General features: G+C 39.1%; 1 protein-coding gene across 13 annotated transcripts in view; it reads left to right on the forward strand.

Moving 5' to 3' along the window:
• Positions 1–23708, forward strand: part of enox2 (ecto-NOX disulfide-thiol exchanger 2) — a 275039-nt gene extending 251331 nt beyond the window's left edge. For 9 of the 13 annotated variants that reach the window (XM_079630832.1, XM_079630826.1, XM_079630827.1 and 6 more), the window contains 6 exons: positions 2816–3006; positions 8877–9017; positions 13250–13306; positions 14331–14436; positions 19872–19957; positions 23059–23708. In XM_079630832.1, the coding sequence (XP_079486958.1) occupies positions 2816–3006; positions 8877–9017; positions 13250–13306; positions 14331–14436; positions 19872–19957; positions 23059–23190 (713 nt within the window). In that variant the 3' untranslated portion in view covers positions 23191–23708. The remainder of the gene's footprint in view (positions 1–2815; positions 3007–8876; positions 9018–13249; positions 13307–14330; positions 14437–19871; positions 19958–23058) is intronic. The other 4 variants (XM_079630834.1, XM_079630830.1, XM_079630829.1 and 1 more) reach the window with 1 other exon arrangement.
• The last annotated feature ends 1406 nt before the right edge of the window (positions 23709–25114 follow it).

The following is a 25114-nucleotide window of genomic DNA, read 5'->3' on the forward strand; positions in this document are numbered from 1 at the left end:
CTTAGCTCACACGTGCACCCTCTTTACAGTAAATTTAAAGACACTTGTTTGCCCCTCGTATGTGGCACTTAACTCATGAAATTTTAAACTTAAATATTATAGATTCTCCTGTGTAACAGAGACCCTCATTAGTATGCAAAAATATGCAAATGAAATCATACATTTACCAGGTTTGATTCGCACGTCTTCTCATCTGCGACCTTGGTTATTAGAAAACAATGATAACAATCACTGTCAGTGGGTTGTCAGATATTTGAAAGGATGTCACAAGATAGAAAAGGGCAGGAGATCCACGCGGTTAATGAAGGAGGTAATTCAACACCCTCCTCGTTTATGAAAATAAATATTTCATACCTGCCAGTAAGACGAGCAACCGCCGTGAAAAGGGGGAGTGGCTCATGCTAACCTCTGTGTGAGTTTTAGCCATATTAACACCTCCGTCTTCATTGCAAACCAACATGTTTGCTTTTATTTTCCCCCAGAGTTAATCATTGGTAACGGGCAAGTGTCCTCTGACAATAGCTATAGTGCAGTGTGCAAACGGGTGCTGCTTTCTTTGCTGTCAGCACCCCTGGGCAGCACAGGTCGATAGATCTGCCTGCCATGTTGCGGAAGGTGAACCGGACTGTTTCTGAGGGCAGCAGCTTGATGAGACGAATCGATAAAAACTGCTTGCTTTCCCCTCTCTCTCTCTCTGTCTGTGTCTCTATATCTCTCTCGCTCTTGTTCTCTGTCTCTTTAGTTCTTTTTCCTCTAATTCACACCAAACATGTTTCCAGACAAAACACAGAATCTATAACATGGCAGCTACCTTCATAAAGGATGCGTACTTGCGTCCCGTGTGAATTGCCATTCCATTGTGCTCAGTCTAGCGCAACAGAGTGGCCATTCTGCAAGCTTCAGGGGTCTCAAGACACATTTTTCAAAGACGAACTACCCTTAGTGTCACATAGCATGCTGAAAATATTAAGCTTATGCTGCTAAATGTCTAAATAGACAACTGATAAAAAAATGACACAAGCAAAACACAAGAATGTGAAGGGCTCCAAAGACGACACCTTTTAACCACAATGTCATATAGTGATTCATTAAAATGCTTTACATATGCAGCAATTCTCAACGCCACAGAAATAACTCTCAAGGCTCTAAAGAAACTTGATTTGATTGATTCCAATAAGGTGCGTAACATTAGCGAAATTTTGCGTGCAAAATTATCCGTTGTCAGTAGAGTGATGTATGAAGAATAGCTCACATAGAAGTCACTTTCAAAGCTATTTTTTTTGTTGGTCAGCGTGGCGAATTTGCTTGACCAGCTTGAACCCATTGCAAAATCTGTGTGGGGAAAACTTTCGCCCTCATGCAAAATTCCAGATCGCATGAGTTCCTATTGAAAAGACTGAATTTCGCCTGCGGAAATTCACTGAACAATGGTACATTTTAACACCCCTATAGAGTTTGACGTTAGCATGTTGCTAAGCTTAAAAATAGTCCCAAATGATGCACTATGCACTACGTACTCAACTCTCTATAGTATGAATTTGATACGATTATTTTGTCATTCAACATCAGAGTATGATAGCTCCGCCCCGACCTCTACAGAATTAAACCTGCAGCTGTTGAGTGCATAAAATATCCAACATTCCACACTTTATTTGTGTCCCAAATGACATACGGTACTATACACTATGTAGCTATACACTATGTATGTATGCACTTTGTACTCATGTACCATGTAGTTATGAACAATCCACACTTCGTTTTTTCAGTTAATTAAGTGCATCATCTTTTCAGTGATAACACACTTCTCCATTTATCCTACAAAACGTCAAAAAGTTGTGCGCTAGAATATGAATTGGGATGCATCTAATGTGATGCTCTAAGCATAAGAAATACAAAGCACACAAATACTGTTAAAAAAGATTAAATTAGAACTATAATAAACTATCTTTTATCAATACTTTTCAGTCCTGAATGAAATACAAGTATATTTTACTGGTATACTTGGATTGCTTGTTGCATGGAATTCTGGGATTCCTTTAAATTGGTAACTTTTGTGACACTTAAAATGCAGCCTAGGTCGGTTTTGGGAGAGGTGACATTGTGTTTACCCGCAGTCTTCCGATGGTGTTCCTAGCTTAACCTGGCTTCCCTTATCTTCCACCCACGTCACTCAATCGCTCATCGTCTCCGTCTTCCGGGGCGCATAACCAAAGAGCCTCGCGATCAGGCAGTCAGCTGTTCCTCCCTCTCCCTGCCCAATCTGAGAGAGACACGCTTCTCGGTCTAATCCCGTTATCTCTTCCCACTAGAAACGGCGCAGAGGTGGCGTCTCTGATCATCGAGTTGTTAAGAGATGGCTGAATGACGGAATGCCTCGGTGTGAAGAACCCTTTTGCGTCCGTTTTAATTACAGCCATTTGATAACAATGCCCATGGTACATTAAGTCAAGCATTAAGTAATACACTTTCTCTCCATTTAATCCTCTCTAATTAGCCTCTGAAAGCAAAAGGAACGCAGCAGTGGGACTGAGGGTCCTTTCATCTCAGTCCATCAGTAGAATTCTCTAAGCAGCTTTTGAGGAACACTGTTTTCTTCTGCCGTATCTTTCATTTTACCCTTACCAGGCCTCACCACCCCGTGAATTATTACTCTGCACACGACTCTTAATATGCGCCTCTTCTTTTTCTGTTAGGTCGTTGTTTTTCACCCCTGCCGCCTTCGCTCGTGTGCCTCTGTCTGCTTATTTCCCTTTCCTGTCACCAATGGAATTGTCATTTTTAATATCTCTCCAACTCTCTCTCTCTGGCCTCCCAGGGCCGCTGGCTCAGGTGGAGGCTCTGAAAGAGGAGAACGACAGTCTGCGGTGTCAGCTGGATGCCTACAGGAACGAGGTGGAGCTTTTGAAACAGGAGCAGGGTAAAGCGCAGCCCCAGCGCAGCGAGGAGGACACCACCCGCCAGCAGCAGCTCAGCTTCCTGCAGCAGGCTCTGCAGGGCATGCAGAAGGTACACACACACACTGAACAAGGTATACGGCAAAAAACTCATTTTCTTAAGCAGTGTTTTTGTCTTGGTTCCAGTTAAAATGTGTAGAAATCCTTAGTAAAGTACAGTTATTTGATGTTATTATTTTATATTATTATGATTATCATTATTGTTATGATGATATTTAAGTCGGCATGAAATAAAAGTTTTTTTTTTTAAAGCTGCTTTTTGATCTTATTATAAACTATTCATCCATGCATATTTAGCCACAAAGAATGCAACAAAAATATATATTTTTTCATAATTTTCCAACCATTTCGTCCCTTTGTACAATTGACTCCAATCTGCTATTTAGATCTGCCTCCATCCAATCAACAACCGATGCATAAAACCAAGTTCCCCGCCGATAATCCATTTCACTTGGATGTACATCACAATACGGAAGAAAAGATGTCTCTATTTTTATTACATAACGACTTTAAGTCTTGCGTTTTTATAGAATTTTAGCTTTTTTTGTTCCTTATGCCACTGGCACATGGTTGTTTAGATATTTTCACTGGAAAATGACAAAAATACTGAATAAAAAAATGATATTTGTAGTGTTGAACTTCACGCAGAGCTGCTGGAGGTTTTTGAAGACATGGGCAGATGCCTGTCGGTGATGTGGCACAGTTAAGATCGGTAACCAAAAAAATGTGTCGCTTCAAAAAGCAGCATGGGGTGGTCCATTGAACCGTCACTCATCGAGTGTGTGTTTACAGTCTCACACACCTACTGTTTTCTCACTCAGTGAATATGGTGTTGTTGTGCGTGAGAATTTTTAGAGCAGTTAAACCACAGGGAGCCCTGAGCCGGAACGCTTAATTTCTACAGAGCATCCAGGTCATCAATCACAAACACTCACACACACACACACACAATAATAAACACAAGAGATTTTGAACATGTGGAATCATGGAAATGTTGTCTGCCCACATAGGCACAAACTGTAGACGTGTCCCACCCATCAAGCACTTTCATCTCTATTACCAAACGTTATTTTATCTTCTCTCAAGGACTGCCGCTATTTTTAGAACAGTCTCCCGTTATCATCCTCTGTTCTTCATTGTTCTTTCCCACTCTGAGTAGCCTAGATATTTGATGGCGATTTTTAGCCACATTTGTTTTATTCACACAATACAAACTCGCGTGGTCAGGGTTAAATCTGTTTCATGGTCCATCTATTTTTGTACCCACTCATTACTGTATCCATCAATAGAACACAAAGAATCCTGGTCACCCTCATTCTAGTCATGTAAGCCCGGCACATACAGATGTTTCACATGTCTTTGACCTTGCCATTATTAAGCCATGAAGGAGACTGAGAGGGGCGTTTGTCTCACTTTAAAGGTGTGTGCTTTCTGCTAATGAGCCTTAATGGAATTCTGCATATTGAACATTGCTGTGCCATGAGATGAACTCGCTGCACGGGTCACATATGAGCCGTAACGCGGAGCGATTTGTTCGAGTTAGAAACAGGAGTGTTCACTGATCTTCACTGAGCCCGTGAAGACAGCATGTTATTCTGTCACATGAAGTGAACAGTGTAGGCCATTGCTCAGAGTTGAATCACTTTCAAATGGCAGGCGCGGCTGCTGAGAAGTTTTCGGTCCTGCACTCAGAGCGTGTTAAACTCACCCTCGGACTGATTTATTCATGATGAGCAGGGCATGAAGTCAAACAAAAAGGTTACATCACCACGGCTTATGTAGCTCGGATAGCTCCTGGCGTCTGAATGCTGAGCAGGAACAGTAATGAGAAATCTGAGCAGTCTGGAGCACGTCGTGGCTTCTGCTTTATTAGGTTTGTCAACAAATGAACATGCTTGGAAACGGGGTTTGGGGGGTAACACGTTACATAATCAGTGTTTACCATTTTACCATTACTTCTATTCAGAAATGTCTATTTCGCTCTAAAAAAAAAGAAACAAAAAGAAACATTACACTCAAAATTACATAACATTTTGTTACATAGACTACCATTTGAATGGTTTGGTCAGTAGGAGTTTTTTGAAAGAAGTCCCTTATGTTAACCAGAGCAGCATTTATTTGATCATAAATGCAGTAAACAAAACAAAAAATATGTAATAGTGTGATATTAATATCATGTAATATTATACCATGCTCTGTCTGATTAATCGATTTTGATTGGCTGAAAGGTGTGCAATAAAACCATTTAATTTAATGCACGTCCAAGTCAGTTTAATCATGTTATATATCAATGCGCTGCTTTCATTGAAGGACACACACTGACTCAGAGACAGAAACAGGAGCACAGAAACGTTTTGTTAACACTGCTCTGCGCCTTTTATTAATAAATGAACACTACTGAATCGCTACATTATACAGTGAGGGAAATAAGTATTCAACACACGTTGAATTGAACAACACAGTTCAACAACACAGTTCCAATGCAGCAATTGACATGACATTTTACCAGACATGGGTATTAACTCTAGAAATCTACACATATAAAGAAATCATAATGTTACAATCCATACAAAAAATGTGTAATGAAGTAAAGTGACAAAGTATTGAACACACTAACTGAAATTGTAATTAATAACTGGTGAAAAAGCCTTTATTTGCAATGAGACCTTTAAGATGCTTCCTGTATGAACACAGGGCTCACAGGGCTCAGGTGGGATTTTGGTCCATTCTTCTAAACAGACTGTCTTTAAATCTTGAATATTCCCGTGGGTTCTCTTGTGAATCTTGATCTCCCTTCACAAATGCTCTGCTTGGTTTAAGTCCGGTGATTGACTGGGCCATTCCAACAACTTTACTTTCTTTCTCTGGAAGCTTTGCAGTATGTTTTGGATCGTTGTTCTGCTGGAAGGTCCATCCGTGTCTCATCCTCATCGTCCTTGTGGATGGCAACAGATTGATCTCTAGAAATTCCCTTCAATAATATGGATTCTGCCAGTACTATTAGAAGAAAAGCAGCCCCATAACATGATGCTTCCACCTCCAAACTTCACTGTTGGTGTGGTATTATTAAAAGTTACATTTTTGTTGCGTCTCACCAGATTATATTCTCCCAGTAATTCACAGGCTTTTCCAAATGTTGTGTTGCAAACTTCAAACGAGGTGGAAGGCATTGCTTATTGTTTTCTCTGTGATAACTGTACCTGATGCCTCCAAGTCTTCTGGAGCTTTCTCAGTGGTCCTTGACTCTTTGGCTACTCTTGACTAATGTTCTGACTCCCCGATCAGGAATCTTGCGAAGAGCTCCTGTGGACCCTATCATACAACCGGTGTAATGCGGCACCAGGCACAACGCTAGTGTTTTTTTGCTAGTTTCAGCCTGACGCAGTTATCATTTTCACGTCCTGCGCCACGTTGTTTAAATTGCAAATGTGCCTATTTGTGTGCCCATGGGTGTGCTGGTCTGAAAACGAGGTGTGTTCAGTCGCATTGTTGGCGCTTTAACCTCGCGCACGAGCAGATCTGTTTCCTCACTAGCGAAGCGTTCAGTTTTTCTGCTTGCAAATTCCGGCGTGTAGCCTAAATAGCGAATTCGCCACGGCGCAATCGCAACTAGCTTTTAAAGGGAATGTGAGATGACACTCTGATTGGTTTATTGCACGTTATGCCCAAAACACACCCATTACTCACTAAGAGAATAGGGACAACCCTTTTAGACCATGCGCCGCAAAAAAAAAAAAGTAAACTTGTGCCATGCGCTTTAAACCATGCGCTTAGATCATTAAAATAGGGCCTTGTATGTGGCTGGTTGATGGTGGAGTGATGTTCCCTCTACTTGTGGATAATAGTCCCAGTGATTGTAGGAACATTTAGGTTGTTGGAACCAGTGTCGTTGTTATGTAGCGCCACTTATGTAGAGCTCTGTTTGCCTCTACCCAACATGAGATGTTTGTATACTTGCATTCAGAGGTGGCTAAGCCTTTTTCTAACCGAACATACACTAACCCAGCTGATCCTAAATCTAAGTGCTTAGTAAGATCAGCTGCTGCCTTGCGTTGCTTTAGTGTACTTCTTTTTCTTAGTGTGTTCAATGCTATTTCCCTTTGTCATTCCACTTTATTAAATATTACCTGATTTATGGATTGTGATATAGGATTTCTTTATCTGTGTAGATTTCTTGAGTTAAAACCAATGCCTGGTCAAAGTTTCATGTCAATTGCTGCATTGGAACTGTGTTGTTGAACTGTGTTGTTCAATTCAACATGTGTGTTGAATACTTATTTCCCTCACTGTACATTTTAATTTATATAGATTCAGTTGGCACACACACACACACACACACACACACACACACACTTCTCCGCTGAGATTGGCCTCTGGCAGCACAGAGCCTGTGTGAATATCCAGCTTTGGATTTAATCAGTCCCTCACCTGAGCCGCTACAGACATACAAACATCCTCAAGGCACAAAATCTATTTACTCGTCTCTGACTGAAATGCACACCGTCCAAATATTTTTCCTCACATTTCTGAATATCACTGGCACAGCACCTCTGGAGGTCGGGGAACAGCTGTCATATCTGGTGCATATTGTTGAAATGTCTTTATGAGCTAGAGGTAATCAAATAAAGCCATATTCAACACAGTCATAACTTCTGAGATTGAATTATTTGATAGCAAGACGTCTCGAAACATAGGAGCATTCACATAGAAGCATTCTTAAGGCAGCATATTTGGACATTGTATGCTGTCTAGGTCAAGAGCGTATACGTAATGCATGGGTCCATCTATCCATTAGCATTCCAAATCATCTCAAAAAGCATTTCCTCGGTTGGCACAGGACCTCCCAGAAGTGCTTGAAATTGTATATGCATATATGGTTTAGAATTTACTTTTTAACTATTTTAATTTCAATTTAAAAATTGCTGGTACATTTTTACAAATAACTACAAAGATACGGCAAGGAACACATTGAATTAAACATTGAAACAGAGATATTTAATTAAATAGTATTTTCTAGTAAAACATACTCCAATAATAAAAATGTTTTAAATAAATTTACAATGTATGATGAGCCAGTGAAATAGCATCTGTCCTCTTCCTTACACCTACCTTTTTTGGTATTTCAATCACCCACATCAACAATAATCAGAATAATTTAGCAGTACATCAGGAGGTTTTACTAATTAATTCCCTCGTTTTAAGTAAATCATACGCACAATATAATTTGTTTACCCGATTGTAGCCACGTTGTAATAATTGGTTAAAACGAGGGAAGGATCTCTTAAGTCGTTATGATTTACTGTGTGTGTGTGTGTATCTATATATATAAAATAAAATAAAAAATTTCATTTATTTATTATTCTTTTTCCCGGATGTGTGGAACTCCGTACAGCAAGGCCAGTGTTAAATCTCATTTGGTACTTACTGAGTGATTGGATCCTGCTAGCACCTACAGTATCCTGAGCTGTGATGTCAAAGGCAGCAGACCTTGAAAATGCATTTCACGCTTTTAAGAGCCCTGCAAAAAAAAAAAAAGGGCACTGCTTACATATGTTGCTTACAATAAAAATCTGAATACACGGCTGCAATACGGCTGTCAGTGCTTTTTTGGGTCCAGTTACTACATAAACCAGCAGGAACTAACTGGTCCACGCTAACCAGCCAAATCTTGACCTATTGGAACAGGTACAGCAGTTGGCTCGCTGGGTTTTGAACAGGAGCCATAGATATTCACACCTCCTAACATTCAGTTTAATGAAGCAGCCCGAACTGCCATCAAAGCGATTGCGCACAGCGTGTGTTCTCTTTAAATACTGATGATCTTAACCGCGTGCAGTGTCAGGCCTTTTGAGCTTCTTATAAAGCTCGTCTCTCGTTATGTGTTTTTAATGTCGTCGATTGTCCTTTGTGCCGTTTCTCTAGCAACTGCTCAAGCTTCGTGAGGATCTGAAACAGAGAGAGCTGGAGCTGGAGAAGAACTCTGAGGAAAAACAACAGCTCGAGAGCCAGATCCAGAGTCTGAAAGATCGGATTCAAGCTTTCCCCACATCACACGCTCTGCCCGTGAGTAACAGATGTCTGTCTCTGCCTGTGCTTGTGTCGCGCCTTTGTTCTTTTAACTCTGTCTGGATTTGGTGTGTTCTGTCTGATGAGGAGAAAGAGGACGATGACGAGAGGAGATGAGATGGCTGTCAGTTTGAGGGCAGCGTGTATTAATGAGTCTGTCCTGCTGAACGCTCTCCAGGGAATCAGATCAGAATGAGAATATCTGATTCCCTGCGCTCTAATTAAAATAACATGAGCTCAGGATGAGTCTCGGCGTTTGAAACGAAGGAAAACAGTGTGCAATTCTTGCATTAGACTCCCTTGTTTACAAGAAAGCCGCCATTTGAATGCCTTCATGTTAACGCATAAACATTAGAGGCATTATTTCAGAGATGTGATAGCATTGATCCAGTTGTGATGTCTGGAAAATAACAGTGGTTCTCAACTCTTTTTTGACCAAAACTATATTCAAAGGCCCTCCCATCTACCTGTGGTTCTTCTGTTGCAATAAAAATAAATAAATAAACTCAACAATATAATGTTAGTTAAGTTTAATGTACATCTTTATTTATTTTTTAGCATTTTAATTAAAAGTATGTTAAATTGTAATAATTTTTCAACCCCCTGGTTGAGAACCACTGGTTTAGGAGGACAAATGTTGGCCAGAGTATGTAAGTGAAGCGACGACATTTCAAACAACAATTTATATAATATATATAAAAATAAATATTTATTTATATTGTATTATATATATATATATATATATATATATATATATATATATATATATATATATATATATATATATATATAATTTTATTTATTTTTTATTTTATTTTGTGGTGTACTAGAATAGGTTTTCATTATTTTTCACATATTTTACATTGTTGCAGCACCTCTCTTCCCAGTCTGTCAGTAACGCTCTCTTTAGTTTCTGTCTCTATGATGCCCATCCTTCCAAAAAAGTGCAATGGGATCTGATTGGTTTGGATCAATAGCCCCTTTATTTTGCATGTGCCTTTGGCGGGAATTGTTTAAATGAGGAATATTGGGACATCTACGTTGCTGGAAAAAAACTCAAGACTTACGATGGAGGTATTTCAGGGAGTTCAGAAACAGTGCGCACTGATATTGATAGTTATATAACTCCCTTTGGAGTGACTTTGTGCTTTGTAACTTTGCAGAACTTTTTCATTCTCAAACAGCAATATTACACACCAAAGACAGTTGAAAATCTAAAAAAGCATAATAGATCCTCATTCTTTCAGTGATATTTTCAATGGATTTATTGTCGTCCTCATACTTGAATACAGCTGAACCTGTTCATAAGTAATATCCACACATTAACATTTCCTTCAGATTTTGCCATTAAATGCCATCTCTTTGAATTCTGACTGTTAATTCTCTATGAATTTATGCTGACATGCGTGCCACATTGACGTGTTATGCTCGTGCGTTATCACACAATCTTGAAGTGAGGGAACTCGAGTGCTCCTGGCAAAATCATGCAACTCCGCACCATTCACATATAGCGCTCGCTCGTGTTGATGAGCAGGCCCATGTGGAGACAGGTAATCTTCTGCTGATTCATCCTCTAAAATGTGTGCCGAAAATGCAAAACAATGGGTCCTCTTAAAGGTTTCAGTACGATCAGCGCACAAGTTCCCAGCAGCAGATGCTAATGAAAACTAATGGCACCTCTGCAGCGCCAGCCAACACGCCACACCAGCGGCTACAACAAGCCGCTTTCAATTAACCGCGTGTCACCGCCACTGTCTTCAACAGAGCTCTTATTCAGCGGAACCTGACGACTGTGTTGCTTAGGGGACCGTTCCCAACGAATTAGTTAAAAACTGTTCATTCATGTATGAAACTTAGGAAAAGTGACATTTTTAATCATATTGAGTTTCAAATTTAACTTCCAAAAGGTAACGGCAATTTGAGAAGGCTAAACGATGCACGCCCAAAATTTGATAGCCTGTTATCTTGTACAGACAGATGTCGTTATCTCGGTTTTTCTTATCTGGTACCGTGGAGCGGATCGTTTTAGGTTAAGTTTGGGTTTTATCACCTCCAAGACTAATCATTTTAGAAATGGTTGGTCGGCTACTCGTGATTCAGAGCAGGAAGGGAAGGAGAAATGTCTGCATGTGGTGCAGCAGTGAGTCTGGTTTGATTGGCACTCTGCAGTGGAATTTATCTCGGCACCACTGATCCATGCTGAAGGAGAGTTCAAGGCATCAGCATGTGCATTGATGAATCACCTGAGACAGACTCATTAATGGAAGAAATGAAAATCAATTTTAACGCAGCCATTCCTCCTATAGATCTGTGCCCATCGGTTGTGGGAGCAGTTTATTGTTTTCTGCTAGATGAATGTGTTGCGTATGTCATACATCAGCCTGTACGTGTGCGTCTCAGTGTTTGCTCTTCCGTCTCTTGCTGTGATAAACTTCATTCATATTTTTCCTAGAATATCTGTCGTAGAGTTGTGCGTGTCGTCCCAAATCAGCTCACTGCATTAAAAAGCTGGCCTTTTACTTTACAGTAGTATGATGAAAGACGCAAATGTTCAGTAATGATGAATGTATTATTAATAGTTACATTATTTGTTTATTCATTTACTATTTATTTATTTAAATTTGAGTAATATTTTATTCAAATTCAATGATTCTTTCAACAATGCAATGAAAAATCAGTGGCCAAAAGTGATATCCAGCCTATGAAAATTTACATTTACACCCTTTATTCAAATATTATTCAAGATTTTGTTAGCATATTGGGTAGTTGTACTTGGAGTCAATTGTTTTATTTGTGATGGCGCAATGAAACATGCCAAATTGTACAGGCATAAAAAAGTAAAAAATTAAAGAACAATCAACTTAGATGTTTAAGTCATTTCAACTTACATTACATTTAACTGTCTTAAAAAATGAGTTGAATCTTGTATAACTTGTAAAAAAAAAAGTTGAAAATTGCTCAACTTATGTTGATACGTTAAAGCAGTGTAAAAACATATGTTGTCAACTTGTTGATCATATAATTTTTTTACAGTGTAAAATAAAAATAGAGCTAACAAAATATTCATAACTGATTATGTTGTAGTCAATGCATGCTTTTTTTCCTGAGCTTTTCTAATTCTTTTTTATTATTATTAACTTTTTTTGCATAGTAAAATTAAACCTGTAGCTGTAGTTTGCCTTTTTTGCCAAATGATTTTGTCAGATAAATACCTTCACCAAGTTTAGTGTTTTGTTCTTCCCTCATATTTAAAATATTTTAAAAAATATATACAATGTTGATGGTTTTCTTTTAGGGTCATTAAAAACAAATATCCTTTATTTGTTTAGTCATGTAAAAAAACATCACTTTTGGCCACTGCTGTAGTTTCTTAGCCTATTTTGTATATATTTATAGAATTATATGAATATAGATTTCAAGTCAACTAATGTGCAGTCACAGCTTTGAATGTGATTTATCTAATCAGATTTCAGAACTGAAGCGTTCTGCTTTATAATACGAACAATTTACATTTCATGAAGAAAATGTAATCTGTGCTCGCCCCTCTAAAACTTGCCGTTGGCCAGACAATATTTTCATGATTTTTTATTATATCCGGGTGCCCCCCAGGGCGCTCTCTGTATGCTGCCACAAGAAGAAAAAATTGAACAGAGTCTATAATATTCTGCTATCTAGATATGGCTTAGGCCTTTCATGGGATTTGTTCACCTTTTTTATCATACAGTAGCTAGACGAAAATCAGATCACTTAGAAAAGTAATAACACGCCTCTTCTCGACAAGCCGCGTTATTTGAGATATATTTCATGTATGTAGCCAAAGATGATAATCCAAAGTTTAATATATGGATGTGGCGTTTGTTCAAATCCCTAAGCATGCTGCATGAGCAATATCAATAGTGATTCTTTCCTTGGCGAACGCCACTAAATATTCCGTTAGCATCAGGTTGCGTTACTAATCTCAGCAGAGCGGCTTGAAATGGCTTCCTTCACTCTGCGATTAAGCTGTGCTTCATTAGAGTTTCATTGAGCAGGACAAATACTTATTTGGCATTTAGAGGAATCCATTGCAAACCTGACCTTCAACTCTCGCCGTGTCAGGCCTGTGATTCCACTTCCTGCCCAGCGGTCTGTCCCGCGTGCTTTAGTTTCCCCCGTGTGAACAGTGTGTGTGAGTGTGAGCCTATGACATATTACTCGCTGACAGCTCTCTCATTCTTTTAATTGACTAGCTGGAGACGGACAAGCAGGAGGACAGAGGAAGCGATGAAAGTGCAAATCACGCCAGCGTAAGTGGGAGACGCTGTTCTCCATCTCTGACACTTGTCCACATCACTGCTTCACATCACACCTCACACTGGCACATTCCACGAGTACGGGACACTTTGGTGTGCCATGGCTTTAAAAAAAAACATTAGAAGCACAAATCGCACAAAAAAATGATGTTTTATGTAGTGAGACATGGATATGTTAGATGAGTATTATCTGGTATAAAAAATGTGTCTTCTATGAAAAATTAAAATGGAGAATTTGGCTTGTCCTACCTTAGTCTTTTCGACTTCTCAATATAATATACACTACCGTTCAAATGGGGTTTTTAAATGTTCTTACAAAAAAAACTCTTATGCTCACCAAGGTTGCATTTATTCTGATAAAAAAATACAGTAATATTGTGAAATATCATTAAAATTTTAAAGAATTGTTTTCTATTTTAGGAATTCAGGAATTTTTTTTGTAATGTTTTTTGTGTTTATTTTTAACGTTTAATGTTAACAAAATCATAAAAGTAAGATTTAAACTTGTGATAATACATCTCCTAAATGCCGCTGACAGGGTTGCAAACCCTATAGAAAATAATTAGAAAATAATAAAACTCATTTAATATTTAGATTGAACTCCTGATGTTGATGACAGAAGGTTAAGCTCCTTTTACTTAACCCTAACTTACTAAAAAAAAAAGGTTGCTGGCCCTAGTTTGCCACCTATTCGTGAAAAGTGTCCATTATTCTGCTCTTCTCGGCTCTCTCCAGCTTTTTGTTCCTTCCACTCTGTTGTTCTTTCTCTCTATATTTTCCTCTTACCCTACACCCTCTTCTGTTGTCCCATTTCCCCTCCTCCAACCTCTCGCAGAACATGACAGATCATTACAGGCCAATCGAGCGCAGGAGAACTTTATTTGTCGCGGGATAAATCACTCTGACACAACTGGGCGAAGAGATTGCAGCCCCGTCAGAGGGCCGGGGTAATGAGGGGAGGGCCAGTTGTGTGTGAGAAGAAAACAACTTTCTTTTCTGCTGTTATTTCCTGCCATAGGAGGCGTCAGCGTCGGCTGTGGTGTCCTGCAGTCAGGAGAAGGAGAGCCTGCCGGAGAAGGGGCCGCCCAGCCCAGTCAAGTCTGAGAGAGAGGCTCTGCTCGTGGGTGAGTGTCAAGAGACGGCACAACCATCAACATAAAACTGTTTTTCACACTTTATCTAATCAGACATAAGACTGTAAAAAAAAAAAAAAAACTTCTCATTATTTCCATCATCCACAGCTATCTCTACTAGGGTGCAGGTGTTAATTGGCTGACCAAATGAGTCTCAAATGAGTCACCTCGGATGCTTTTTAATGAGGAACTTTAACATGTCATCCACGGTACAGCCAGAGAGAGAGAGAGAGAGAGAGAGAGGGGGGGGGGGGGGGGGGGGGGCTGTGGAATGCACCAAAATTGATGGCCAAAAACTCTGTCTAGGTAGACAGCTCACTATATTTTGAGAAACAGCCAGAAAGGAAGAAATAATTGACTCTGGAATGTTGAATTATTAAACATGAATGCACACCCTGAGGTGGTAATGTGGCCTCAAAGTGGAGGGGCGGTTACACCTCTGATTTTTAATTATTCAAAAATCCAGAGTCAATTACTCCACTTATACCCTGCTTATCACATGTACATTTGTTTATGCCAAAAAAAAAAAACTGAGAAATGATTGCCATAACATAAGAGGAAGATATAATCCAGATTAAACCACCAGCATTATCTGCATGTGTAATTGTCTTGCCTGCGCATGTTTGGCACAGTTGTCTAGGTTTTTATCTGTATTTTATTTGGCTTATTTGCCAGTTCAGTGACCGGAAAGAGTGCTGATCGTGCTGCTGTCCAGTACATTGCTCTCTGATGAAGAAAGCAGCTTCAGTAACCCCTAGTGGAGTATTTTAGCTGTCCATGAGCTCTCCTTCAGCCTCTTTCATCCCATCAGATCCGCTTTAGCTCAGGCAGTTTTTGAGGAGGAGCGAATAGACCATGCCTGCATTCAGACATAATGAAATGTGCATTGTGATAGTGCTTGCTTGTAGCAAGTGAAATGTGTTTTGGAAGCCGCACCAAATGACCTGTTCATACAGCGGCTGTTATACAGCTGCTTGCTTTTGTTCATCCACGTTCACTCACTGCATTGTGTATCTAATTGGATTCTGATCTAAATTATTAAGGAGGAAGCGTTAAATGACGATGTGACGTGTCAAGAATGGTAACCCATACTCTGAATTTCTCCTCTGCATTTAATCCATCCAAGTTAGTGCACACACATTAGGAGCAGTGAAAATTTAACATACAGGGCCCTATTTTAACAATCTAAGCGCATGGCACAAGTTCACTTTTCCGAATCCACTTTTGCTAGTTTAACGATGGGAAAATGGTTGGTGTCGCCTGGCGCATGGTCTAATGGCTCGTTTCCACTGAGTGGTACGGTACAGTACAGTACGGTTCCATCACGGTAAACCATCATCCGGCTAGCGTTTCCACCGCCAACAGTACCCTTACTTGATAGGCATGGTGTTTCCCTGAAAAAACATGAGCGTCCGGTGATCGCCTGGAATGGATCTCATAACCTGGATCAAATTTTCATCTTTATAAATAAACCACAGATTTGAGCTTTAAACAACTACATTCTCGCCTGAAAAACTCTTAAAACTACATTTCGTAGCATGCGCAAGTGACGATTCTCTGTCAACCAATCAACGTTCTGCAGTGAGTCTAGCTCCACCCTTTAGTACCGTACCACTGTAATAGGTACCCCAATTAAAGGGTGCCCAAAAAGTTTTACGGTACGGTTTAGCATTTTGGTACCATTCACAACTTTTGACAGTGGAAACACAAATAATTGCCTACCATACTGTACTATACCGTACCGTACCGCTCAGTGGAAACGAGCCATTAAAGGGTTGTCCCTATTCTCTTAATGAGTAATGAATGTGTTTAGTCTCATCTCCCATTTTCTTTAAAAGCCAGTTGCGCTCGCGCCATGGCGGATTCGCTATTTAGATAGCGGAATTTGCAAGCGGAAAAACTGAAACAGAAACAGGAAACGGATCTGCTCGTACGTGAGATTAAAGCACGCAAGCAGATCATCTACGGGACAAGCCGGATTCCACCATATCTTTATGTATACAATAATAATCTTTTACATTGTACACCTTTTATTTAAAATATTTGGCATTTTTGTGTGCTGCTGTGCATCCCTGTGTGTTTAATAAGCAGAGTGCACGCACGTTGTGGACCCGCCTAGAGGCGCACATTACTAACGCACTCTTTAAATAACAAATCCAATATTGCGCCATGACTTTAGACCAGGTTTCAGTTGGTCAATGGCGCAGTCTATTTCTGTTGCCTCAAAATAGCAACGCGCCAACAATGCGCCTGAACACACCTCGTTTTCAGACCAGCAGCCCATGGGTGCACAGATGGGTGCAAATGCATTTGCCATTTACATAACGTGGCGCAGGACATGAAAAGATAACTGTGTCAGGCAGAAACTAGCAAAAAACACCTGGCGCTGCATAGGGCCCGAAAACGTATTAGACTGAAGCCGCTTTGGGGCACTTGATCATTTTAAGAAAAATCATGTTCAAATGTATCAAATTGATACATCAGGCTTGCTGCTTTTGAGGAACGTTCATTTGCGTTTAATTGCATTGCATTATATGTTCTGCCCCCAGAATAAAAACTAGAGCTTTGATGATCAAACTAAGCATTTAAATATCTTCTTAAGACATATTAGTCTCGTTGATTTTCAATTAAAGTTATCACGATTTCATAAATATGCTTCAAATTGCAAATTTTTGCTCAGTTTGGGCCTGTGAATAAAACTGAGCTCTGAATAAAGTCTCTTATATCATACTATATGTTCCATAAATGCCTGATGTATCAAATATGATACTCAACTCCTTTCATTTAGATTTTTCTGAGTATTATTGCATATCTCAGGCTTTACAGGGTTAAAACTCCCAGGCATTTCTGGGTAAGAGTGCTGTGACTCTTCTGTTCAGGGCAGTTTTCCCCTATTGACCTCTATCCATCACAGCCTCCTAATAATCCCCGTTTAATTGGCAACATCAGTCTACTCTCCTCCACTGATAGCTGGTGTGTCCTGAAAAAACACATGTAAATCTAATTACTACTGTTCCAAGCCCATTTGACTTTCTTTTAGTTACACAAGGAAATTAATGGATGAAACGAAATGATCAAATAATTAATTTGTGGGTGGGAATTCTTCATTTGTGACCACGATATACATTTTTTCTTCCAAATGTTGAGTGCAGGGCTCTATAAATTTGACTCTTGCACAATTCTGCCCTTATTCTCAAGCCGTGTGAAAGTTTTGTTTGAGGAATCAGACTGTAGTTCAAGCCAGTTTCTGCTGAAGATCTTCCTCTTCACTGTAGCTACACTGCAACCAACTCCTTTTGCCACCTCTGACGTCATTCCTGGTGCAAAGCGTATTCACGCAACACATTGTATGCATGCAAATGAGAGTTGAGAGCCGCATAAGATGGCATTTTCAGCGACTATTTCTATGACGATTTTTGTCATCACTGCTAATCTTCTCATTTTGTGTTCCTTCCTTGGAAGAAAGCAAACCGCACGGGTTTGGAATGACACGAGGTTGAGTAGAAAATGGCAGAATTGTAATTTTTGGATGAAGTACTACACACAGCTGCCAGCTCAGGGTGTTTGTTTAAGCACACACAGCATTATATCTTCTTGCAGATATGCATTAATTAGTGAAACATCGCATTACGTTATGAAAGGTCCGTTTTCTTTCACCTTACAATGTTTGGCTTTGGATCAATGTGTGTCAATGGAAAGGTATAGTAATCCAAACACACTGCAATGAAACCATGTATAATATATAACTATGTCTACAGTCCATCAAGACTAATGGAATATTGACTTTGCGGCACCTGCGCGCTTCTCTCTGGAGAGCTGCTTTGCTTCCCTGATCATAATGCGTTCAGAATAAGCGAGTTATTCTCCATCACATTAAAGCCAGAAGTGCTAATAGCAGCTGTTATTGCTATTCCATATGTTTGAGTGTGTGAATGAAGCACTCAGCAGGCCCGAAGAACAACCTTGATTACGCCAAACAGCATCAAAACTGCAATTAAACACTCGTAATCATTTTGGAAAGTTCAAGAGGCAGAGTTAGCCGATGAGGATATCCACTTCAGGGGAAAACACCTCAAGTACTTGGAATCATTTGCAAATCAGCGCTTGGAAATATCAATTGCTGATGCTCTGTTCCAAAACCAAGTGAGCTGCCTACTTCTATGGCATTTTAAGGCCTCGTAGGCATGCTCTCTTTTTAATAATTATTCAAGTCTTCTAAGATACCTCATTTGGGCCAAGATCTGAGGCAGCATTGTATCCTATGTGGAGCAAGCAATGCCAAAATGCTCTGCAACTACAATAAATGAATCCAAGGTTTGAGGAAATCTCAATAAATGCAATGTTTATGTAAAATAATCATCAGTTTTGAAATTGATTATTTGTTATTTTATGAAGAATATGTATATAATTAAATAAAGATATTAACAAGTACGCTTTATTTATGTATATTCATTATTAAAATATTTATATATTTTAAATGATATACAAATAAATATCTATTTAATATATTAAACAGATGTATTCATTTATGTACATATATTTCATGCTGTTTATTTACAATTGTATAATATATTTTTTAAATGTGATCAATTAGGGCTGTCAAAAGTAAATGTCTGTTTCTGTGATTAATACTTTCTGTTTAGCGTGTTAAAATATTGAAAATGTTCTAGCTAGAACAAATTTTCTTACTTATTGTGAATGGGAAAATGAACTTACAGCTTCTGAGATTGACAAAGACAGGAAAATCACTATATTACTGTATACAACACACTATATTAAAGGCACAGCTAAATGTGACATTTATTATAATGGGTTTATTTGAAAATTGGTACAAGTTCACTTGAATTAAAAGTTGTTCTAATATTTGTTAAGCATAATAAATGTTTTAAATGGCTATGATTTGGCGAGAGAGCTCAACACAGCTGAAGAAAGCACATACAAATAGAAAAAACACCAGCAACTTAAGAAAACATCTTCATCCGTTTGACAACGTGCTGCAAATACTGAGAACCCACTTATGATCTGGATGTTAAAATAAACAAACTCATTGACAACACCACTGACGTGTAGACATTGAACAATAAGCGGTCCCAGTGTATTTGCAGCACGTTGTGTTGTCATACTAAAGATGTTTTCTTAATTTGCTCGTCTGTGTTTTTTTCTATTTGCATGCGTTTTCTTCAAATGCAGCAAGTTGAGCTCTCACTGCCACTGTAATTAATTTCATCCCCAGAATTTTATTTATTTATTTTTAATCCATTTAATAGAGACATCAGTAGCAGGACTGGTATCAGTGATATTGGCCTTCATTCATAGTGCTTAGTAAAAATATGGCTTAAAAGCTGGCAGCTTCTAAATGGTTTTGGAACCGATATTCGGTTTATACTGTATAGATCAGTGATTCATCTTTGCCTTTACTTCCACAGGAATCATCTCAACGTTTCTTCACGTCCATCCTTTTGGAGCCAGCATTGAATATATCTGCTCCTATTTACAGCGGCTGGACACTAAGGTATGAAACGGACACACTCCACGATTTACGGTTCAGAAAATGTGCCTATTCATTTTCAGTTTGGTTAATTAAAATTTGAGTTGTTATTTATTGTCAGATGTTAACCATCATTACTTATCAATAGCCATTCAATCCTACTATGATTACAGATACTTCACTTCAGCAGTTTAAAATGCCCCTATTATGCTATTTTAAAGGTTCTTCATTTTGTCCTGCAATAGGTTTACATGCATCCAAGGTCAAAAATACTTTAAGTTTCTCATAATATACATTGCAGCATCCCCATATTTTTCAAAGAGTCTGAAGATGAAGAAACAGTTCTTCGAAGATTCGAGTTATTTTCCGAGAGCCTACTCTGCTCTGATTGGTCAGATGGAAGTGCATGCATGTGGATTTGCGGCACCTTTTCAACATGTCGACAACACAAACTAAACTCTTCCAGGCCTCAACTTCAACTACAGTGCAAAGTAGACGTTGTTCGCGGGCAGACAATGAAGACCACAGGCTGGCGTTATGCAAATTTGCTACATTGCTATGTTGGTATGGAACAGGAAATGAGACTGGAATTATTAACACCTCGTGTCAGCAGTTCAGAATCTGTTCTTTCTTTTAGGATAATACAAAACAATAACTCCATTTATCATGCACTTTAACCTTTAAAACTTTGCAGACCTTTTACATTCACAAACAGCCGTATTACATTAGATTTTTGGGATTTTGACAACTTTTTTAATGTATTTTATTAGCTTCGGTCTTCATAAAAGTTTTAACTGACGGTTATAACATTGACAAACACACACACAGGTTACTCACTCTGACTGAATGTTATTTGCAGCACCTGTACACACACACATACACACACACACACAGACAGAAAGCATGTATGGCGGTCTGCTTACCATTCTAATGTTCTGCTGAGTAAACAGCCCTTGAGCAGACAGAAAGTGCTCAGGGTGTAAGCACAGCTCTCACACACACAGCGGGACCACACACACACATTTCGTGTGTGTGTGTGTGTGTGTGTGTGTGTGTCTGTTTTCATCTTCCGGTTCTCAAATACAGTCCTCAAGCTTTTCCTGCCAAAATGTTTAATGCCGAAATAAAACGCTCATCTTTCTATAGCGCAGTGTTGATTACCCTTTATTTCCCTTCATCTCTCTCTCTCTCTCTCTCTATCTATCTATCTCTCTCTCTCTCTCTCTCTCTCTCTCTCTCTCTCTCTTCTTTTGCTGTCACACAGTGACTAATTTACACTTACAGATGGAGGGTGAAAATGAGGCTCTATATCTTTTCAGTTTTGAGTCGAAGCCCTCCGGCTGTCAGTGCCCACGCTCTCTCTCTCTCTCTCTCTCCGCAGCGCACACATGCCTTCATATCTTCAACAACACTCCCGCTTGTTTTCACTAAAAACAATGCACTCCAGTGGGAGGGTTTAATTGATAAACCGCCATTCACGTCGCCCTGCTTGGCACTCGATAAGCTGGTGCAAGTGGGTTCCGCGATCCTGTGAAGAACACAGTTCTCGTCGCATGTTTTGAGATTCGTGTTGCGCTTATATACAGTGGGGGGCAAAAATCTGAGACCACATCAAACAGCAGGCAAATGTAAAACGAAATATTTAAGATTCTGCACTATTTCTAGGTCAATGATCCAGCAAGTACATTTGTAACATTGATCATTTGGCTCTAGATGGCCAAATGTCCTCACACTCAATAAAGGTCAAGATGATATTAGAATGATTCTTAAATACGGGAGAAAATTAACATCAGGTTTTACACACTGTAATTATACATTTAGGTTCTGAGTAATATTAATTAACTACATATACTTACTATAGGATTAGGGTTTGGTTTAGGGTTAGTTGCATGTAATTATGCATAATTTATAGTTATTACTACAGTAACTACATGTAATGTGTAACAAGGACACTGTACTGTAAAATAAAGTGTTGCCCACTTGTGGAGTTCAAACCAAAAATACTCTGAAATTAATCATTAATTTGTCATTAAATTTTTCATTCAGTTTGTAAAGCCAATACAATATAATATAATTTGTAAAGAAACATGACGAGTTACATTTTCACACCCCTACACAAAATGAACTGTGTTTGGTTGCTTTACATGTCGGTAATGGGCAGTAAATGCGGCTGATTTTTGAGCAGAAATGTGATTTATTTCATAAAAGCACTTCATAAAAATAATTAATAAAACATTTGTATTATTTTTTGAGCTCTGAAATCATTCTAGGGGATTTAGGCGATACATTGTCGGCTCTATAAAGTTGCCACTTTTTTCCCCCAGTTCTTTTAAAGATGTTTTCTAAAGTCGTGTAAAAGAAAAAAAACTATTGAAATGTTTACAGATTGGCCCCATTCACTTCCATTGTAAGTGCATCACTCTGACCCAGATTTATGCTTTTTTATATATAAATAGTGACAAGTCTAAATTAAGCTTTTGAGTTAATCAACATTATGCCACAAAAGCTGTTGATTAAGCTTGACTTGTGTTTTATACAGAATATGCCAACAGTGGATGTACTTGACATGACAACCTGCCATTATATTATCCTCACAGTATAATGAAATCATTACACTCACAAGCTTTATTTCCTGCCTTATTTCCTGCCTAAAATGCTCAAAGCATTTTGAGGGTAAAAAACGCAAAAGATGTAGATGCGTCTTTTAAAACTTGACTTTTTACTTGAGCATCGCTTTTTTAAAATGCCTTGACACATGCGAGACGCTGCAAAAGACGCGAACGCAATGGACAAACACGTCTTTCTAGCGCGTTTACATCGAAAAACACGTTCCTTAATAGCATCATTTCATCTGTTTAATCTGAAGAGCTGTACATTATTTTTGTTGCTAGAGGTTCATCTCACCTCACCGCCGTTGGAGTTTTTTACTTGATACAGACATCTGTGTCAAAGTCCTTCAATTAAATGTATTTATTTAATTCTAGAGCCCCTGCTCATGTGGGCAAAATGACATTGTATCATTGAAACATGCATTTTCTATAAATCTGCTTTCGATCCGTGTTGTGAAAAGCGCTGTACAAATCAACATCCTCTTAATTGAGACATTGATGTTCTTGTTGTTTCAGATCAGTACCACAGAAGTGGAGACTCTTTTGGGTCGGCTGCCCTGCACGTTCAAGCAGGAGTTGACGGGTGTCGGGGCTAGTTTGGAGAAGCGCTGGAAGTTCTGCGGGTTTGAGGGCATTAAGACGGCGTAGAGACACGGGTCGGGCTTCCCGCTAGAAAACAAAACGGCCGACGGACCGGAGGGGTTACAACCAATCACCTGCCAGCTCTCCGTGTCCATCCGCCCAGCCCCATGGCATTTAAATGTGGAAAAAACACTTGGAGACCTAGAGAACCTCAAGACTTTGGTGTGTGTGTGTAGTATGTTTTAGTATGTGTACACACGAGCACATGTCAGAGTGTGTGTACGCGCACCGTGCGCTTGTACTACACAACGCGACTCTGAGCCGCTGCGGCGAACGGGAAACTCATCGGGTAAAAATCAGGGTTTGCTGAACCGAGGACTTGAACTGTCAACATACATTTTCTTTTTCTCGTTTCGCCTCTGATTTGTAAAAAAGAACAACCTTATAAATAACATGAATATATTTCTTTTCTCTTCTGTATAGGCTGCAGAAGCTGCATAGAATCTTTTGTTCACATATCCTGTAAATGTTTGAATAACTTGCTATTTTTAAATAAAAAAACAACAACGAGAATCTGCAACCAGGCTAATTTATTAGTTTAACAATCTAGGCCAGTGCTTCTAAAAAATCTTCAAAAGTTCAACTTCCAGCACATCTGCTAATTAAAAGAGGAATGGTGGGATAAAGATACGCCTTTAGAAGACATTTCCTCTCACTTCGGCTGAATTTATGCCACACACGTCCTTTCCAAACCTTCGGGCTTTTCCTGCGTACGCTGGTGACCACAGTAGTCTTAAGCTCTTCTGTGTCCTCCAGCGATCTGAGTCGTTCTGCGGTGTTTTCACATCTCTAATGGTTCGTTTTCTTTCATATGAGTCTTTTTTTATATATATATGGAGTTTTTTTTAATCACTTTCGGTCTACTGTTAACCGGAGTAAGCAGTTGTGAAGGTGTCGAGCAGTGTTGCTGGGTTTGCACGGAGCTCTCATTAACAATCGGAGTATGTGTCACGTGTGCAAGTGTGTGTGTGTGTTTGTCTGTAGGAGTAAACGGTGTGAGTTGCGTCTCGTTCGGAGAGAAAGTTCTTCCGGCGGCACAGTCAAGCGTCACTAATGCTTCTCTGTTGTGCAATTTGTAAGGTGATTTTTTTTTTTTTTTCACTTATTGCTGAGGGAAACTCAAGCTTTATTACACATGATTGGTTCCCACTGCCCTTTTTTCATTTCCCTCGGCCACAAGTATGAAAAATTATTTTCAAATGCTTGTCATACATTTGGCCTCTCAAACATGAATTAATAATGACTAATGATTGTGTTTCCCCCTGTCGTCGAACAACCCTTAATTCATTATTTCTTTTTGCCATGAATGTTTAATATAGACGCTTCAGATGGACTGAAATCTAAGTGAACTGAACATGTAAAGCATCTTTACAAAGAGGCTTCGGCAACTTGAATATTTCAACATTCTGTTTTTTGTACAGTGTTGCCGTGTTCTGTGTCTGAAGATCCCATCATTCCATGTTCAATCCACGTACAGCATTACAAAATACACATCGAGATGACAGTGAGGCATTTACAATGAAAGTGAATGGTGCCTTTTTTGCAATGATTAAAATGCAGATTTGATCACTTTTTAGTCTTTTAAACTTGTAAATGATTTGAGCTGTAAACGTTGTTCTCATCCTTTTTTTCCGGTTGTTAAATTTGATCAGCCATCTTAAAGGTTTAGTTTAGGCCTAAAAAAAAAAACAGAAATTATATTTCTGTCATTAATTACTCACCCTTTCAAACCCATAATATCATTCATCTTCAGAACACAAATGAAGATATTTTTGATGAAATCCGAGAGCTTTCTGACCTCCATAGACGGCAACGTTATTAAGGCCCCTTTCAAGCGCAGAAAGTTAGTAAAGACTATTTGTGTTCTGAAGATGAGTGAAGGTCTTTGCAACGCTATGAGGGTGACCATTTAATGACATCATTTTCATTT

This window comes from Phoxinus phoxinus (genome assembly GCF_949152265.1).
Source record: "Phoxinus phoxinus genome assembly, chromosome: 12".
NCBI classification, from domain to species: domain Eukaryota; kingdom Metazoa; phylum Chordata; class Actinopteri; order Cypriniformes; family Leuciscidae; genus Phoxinus; species Phoxinus phoxinus.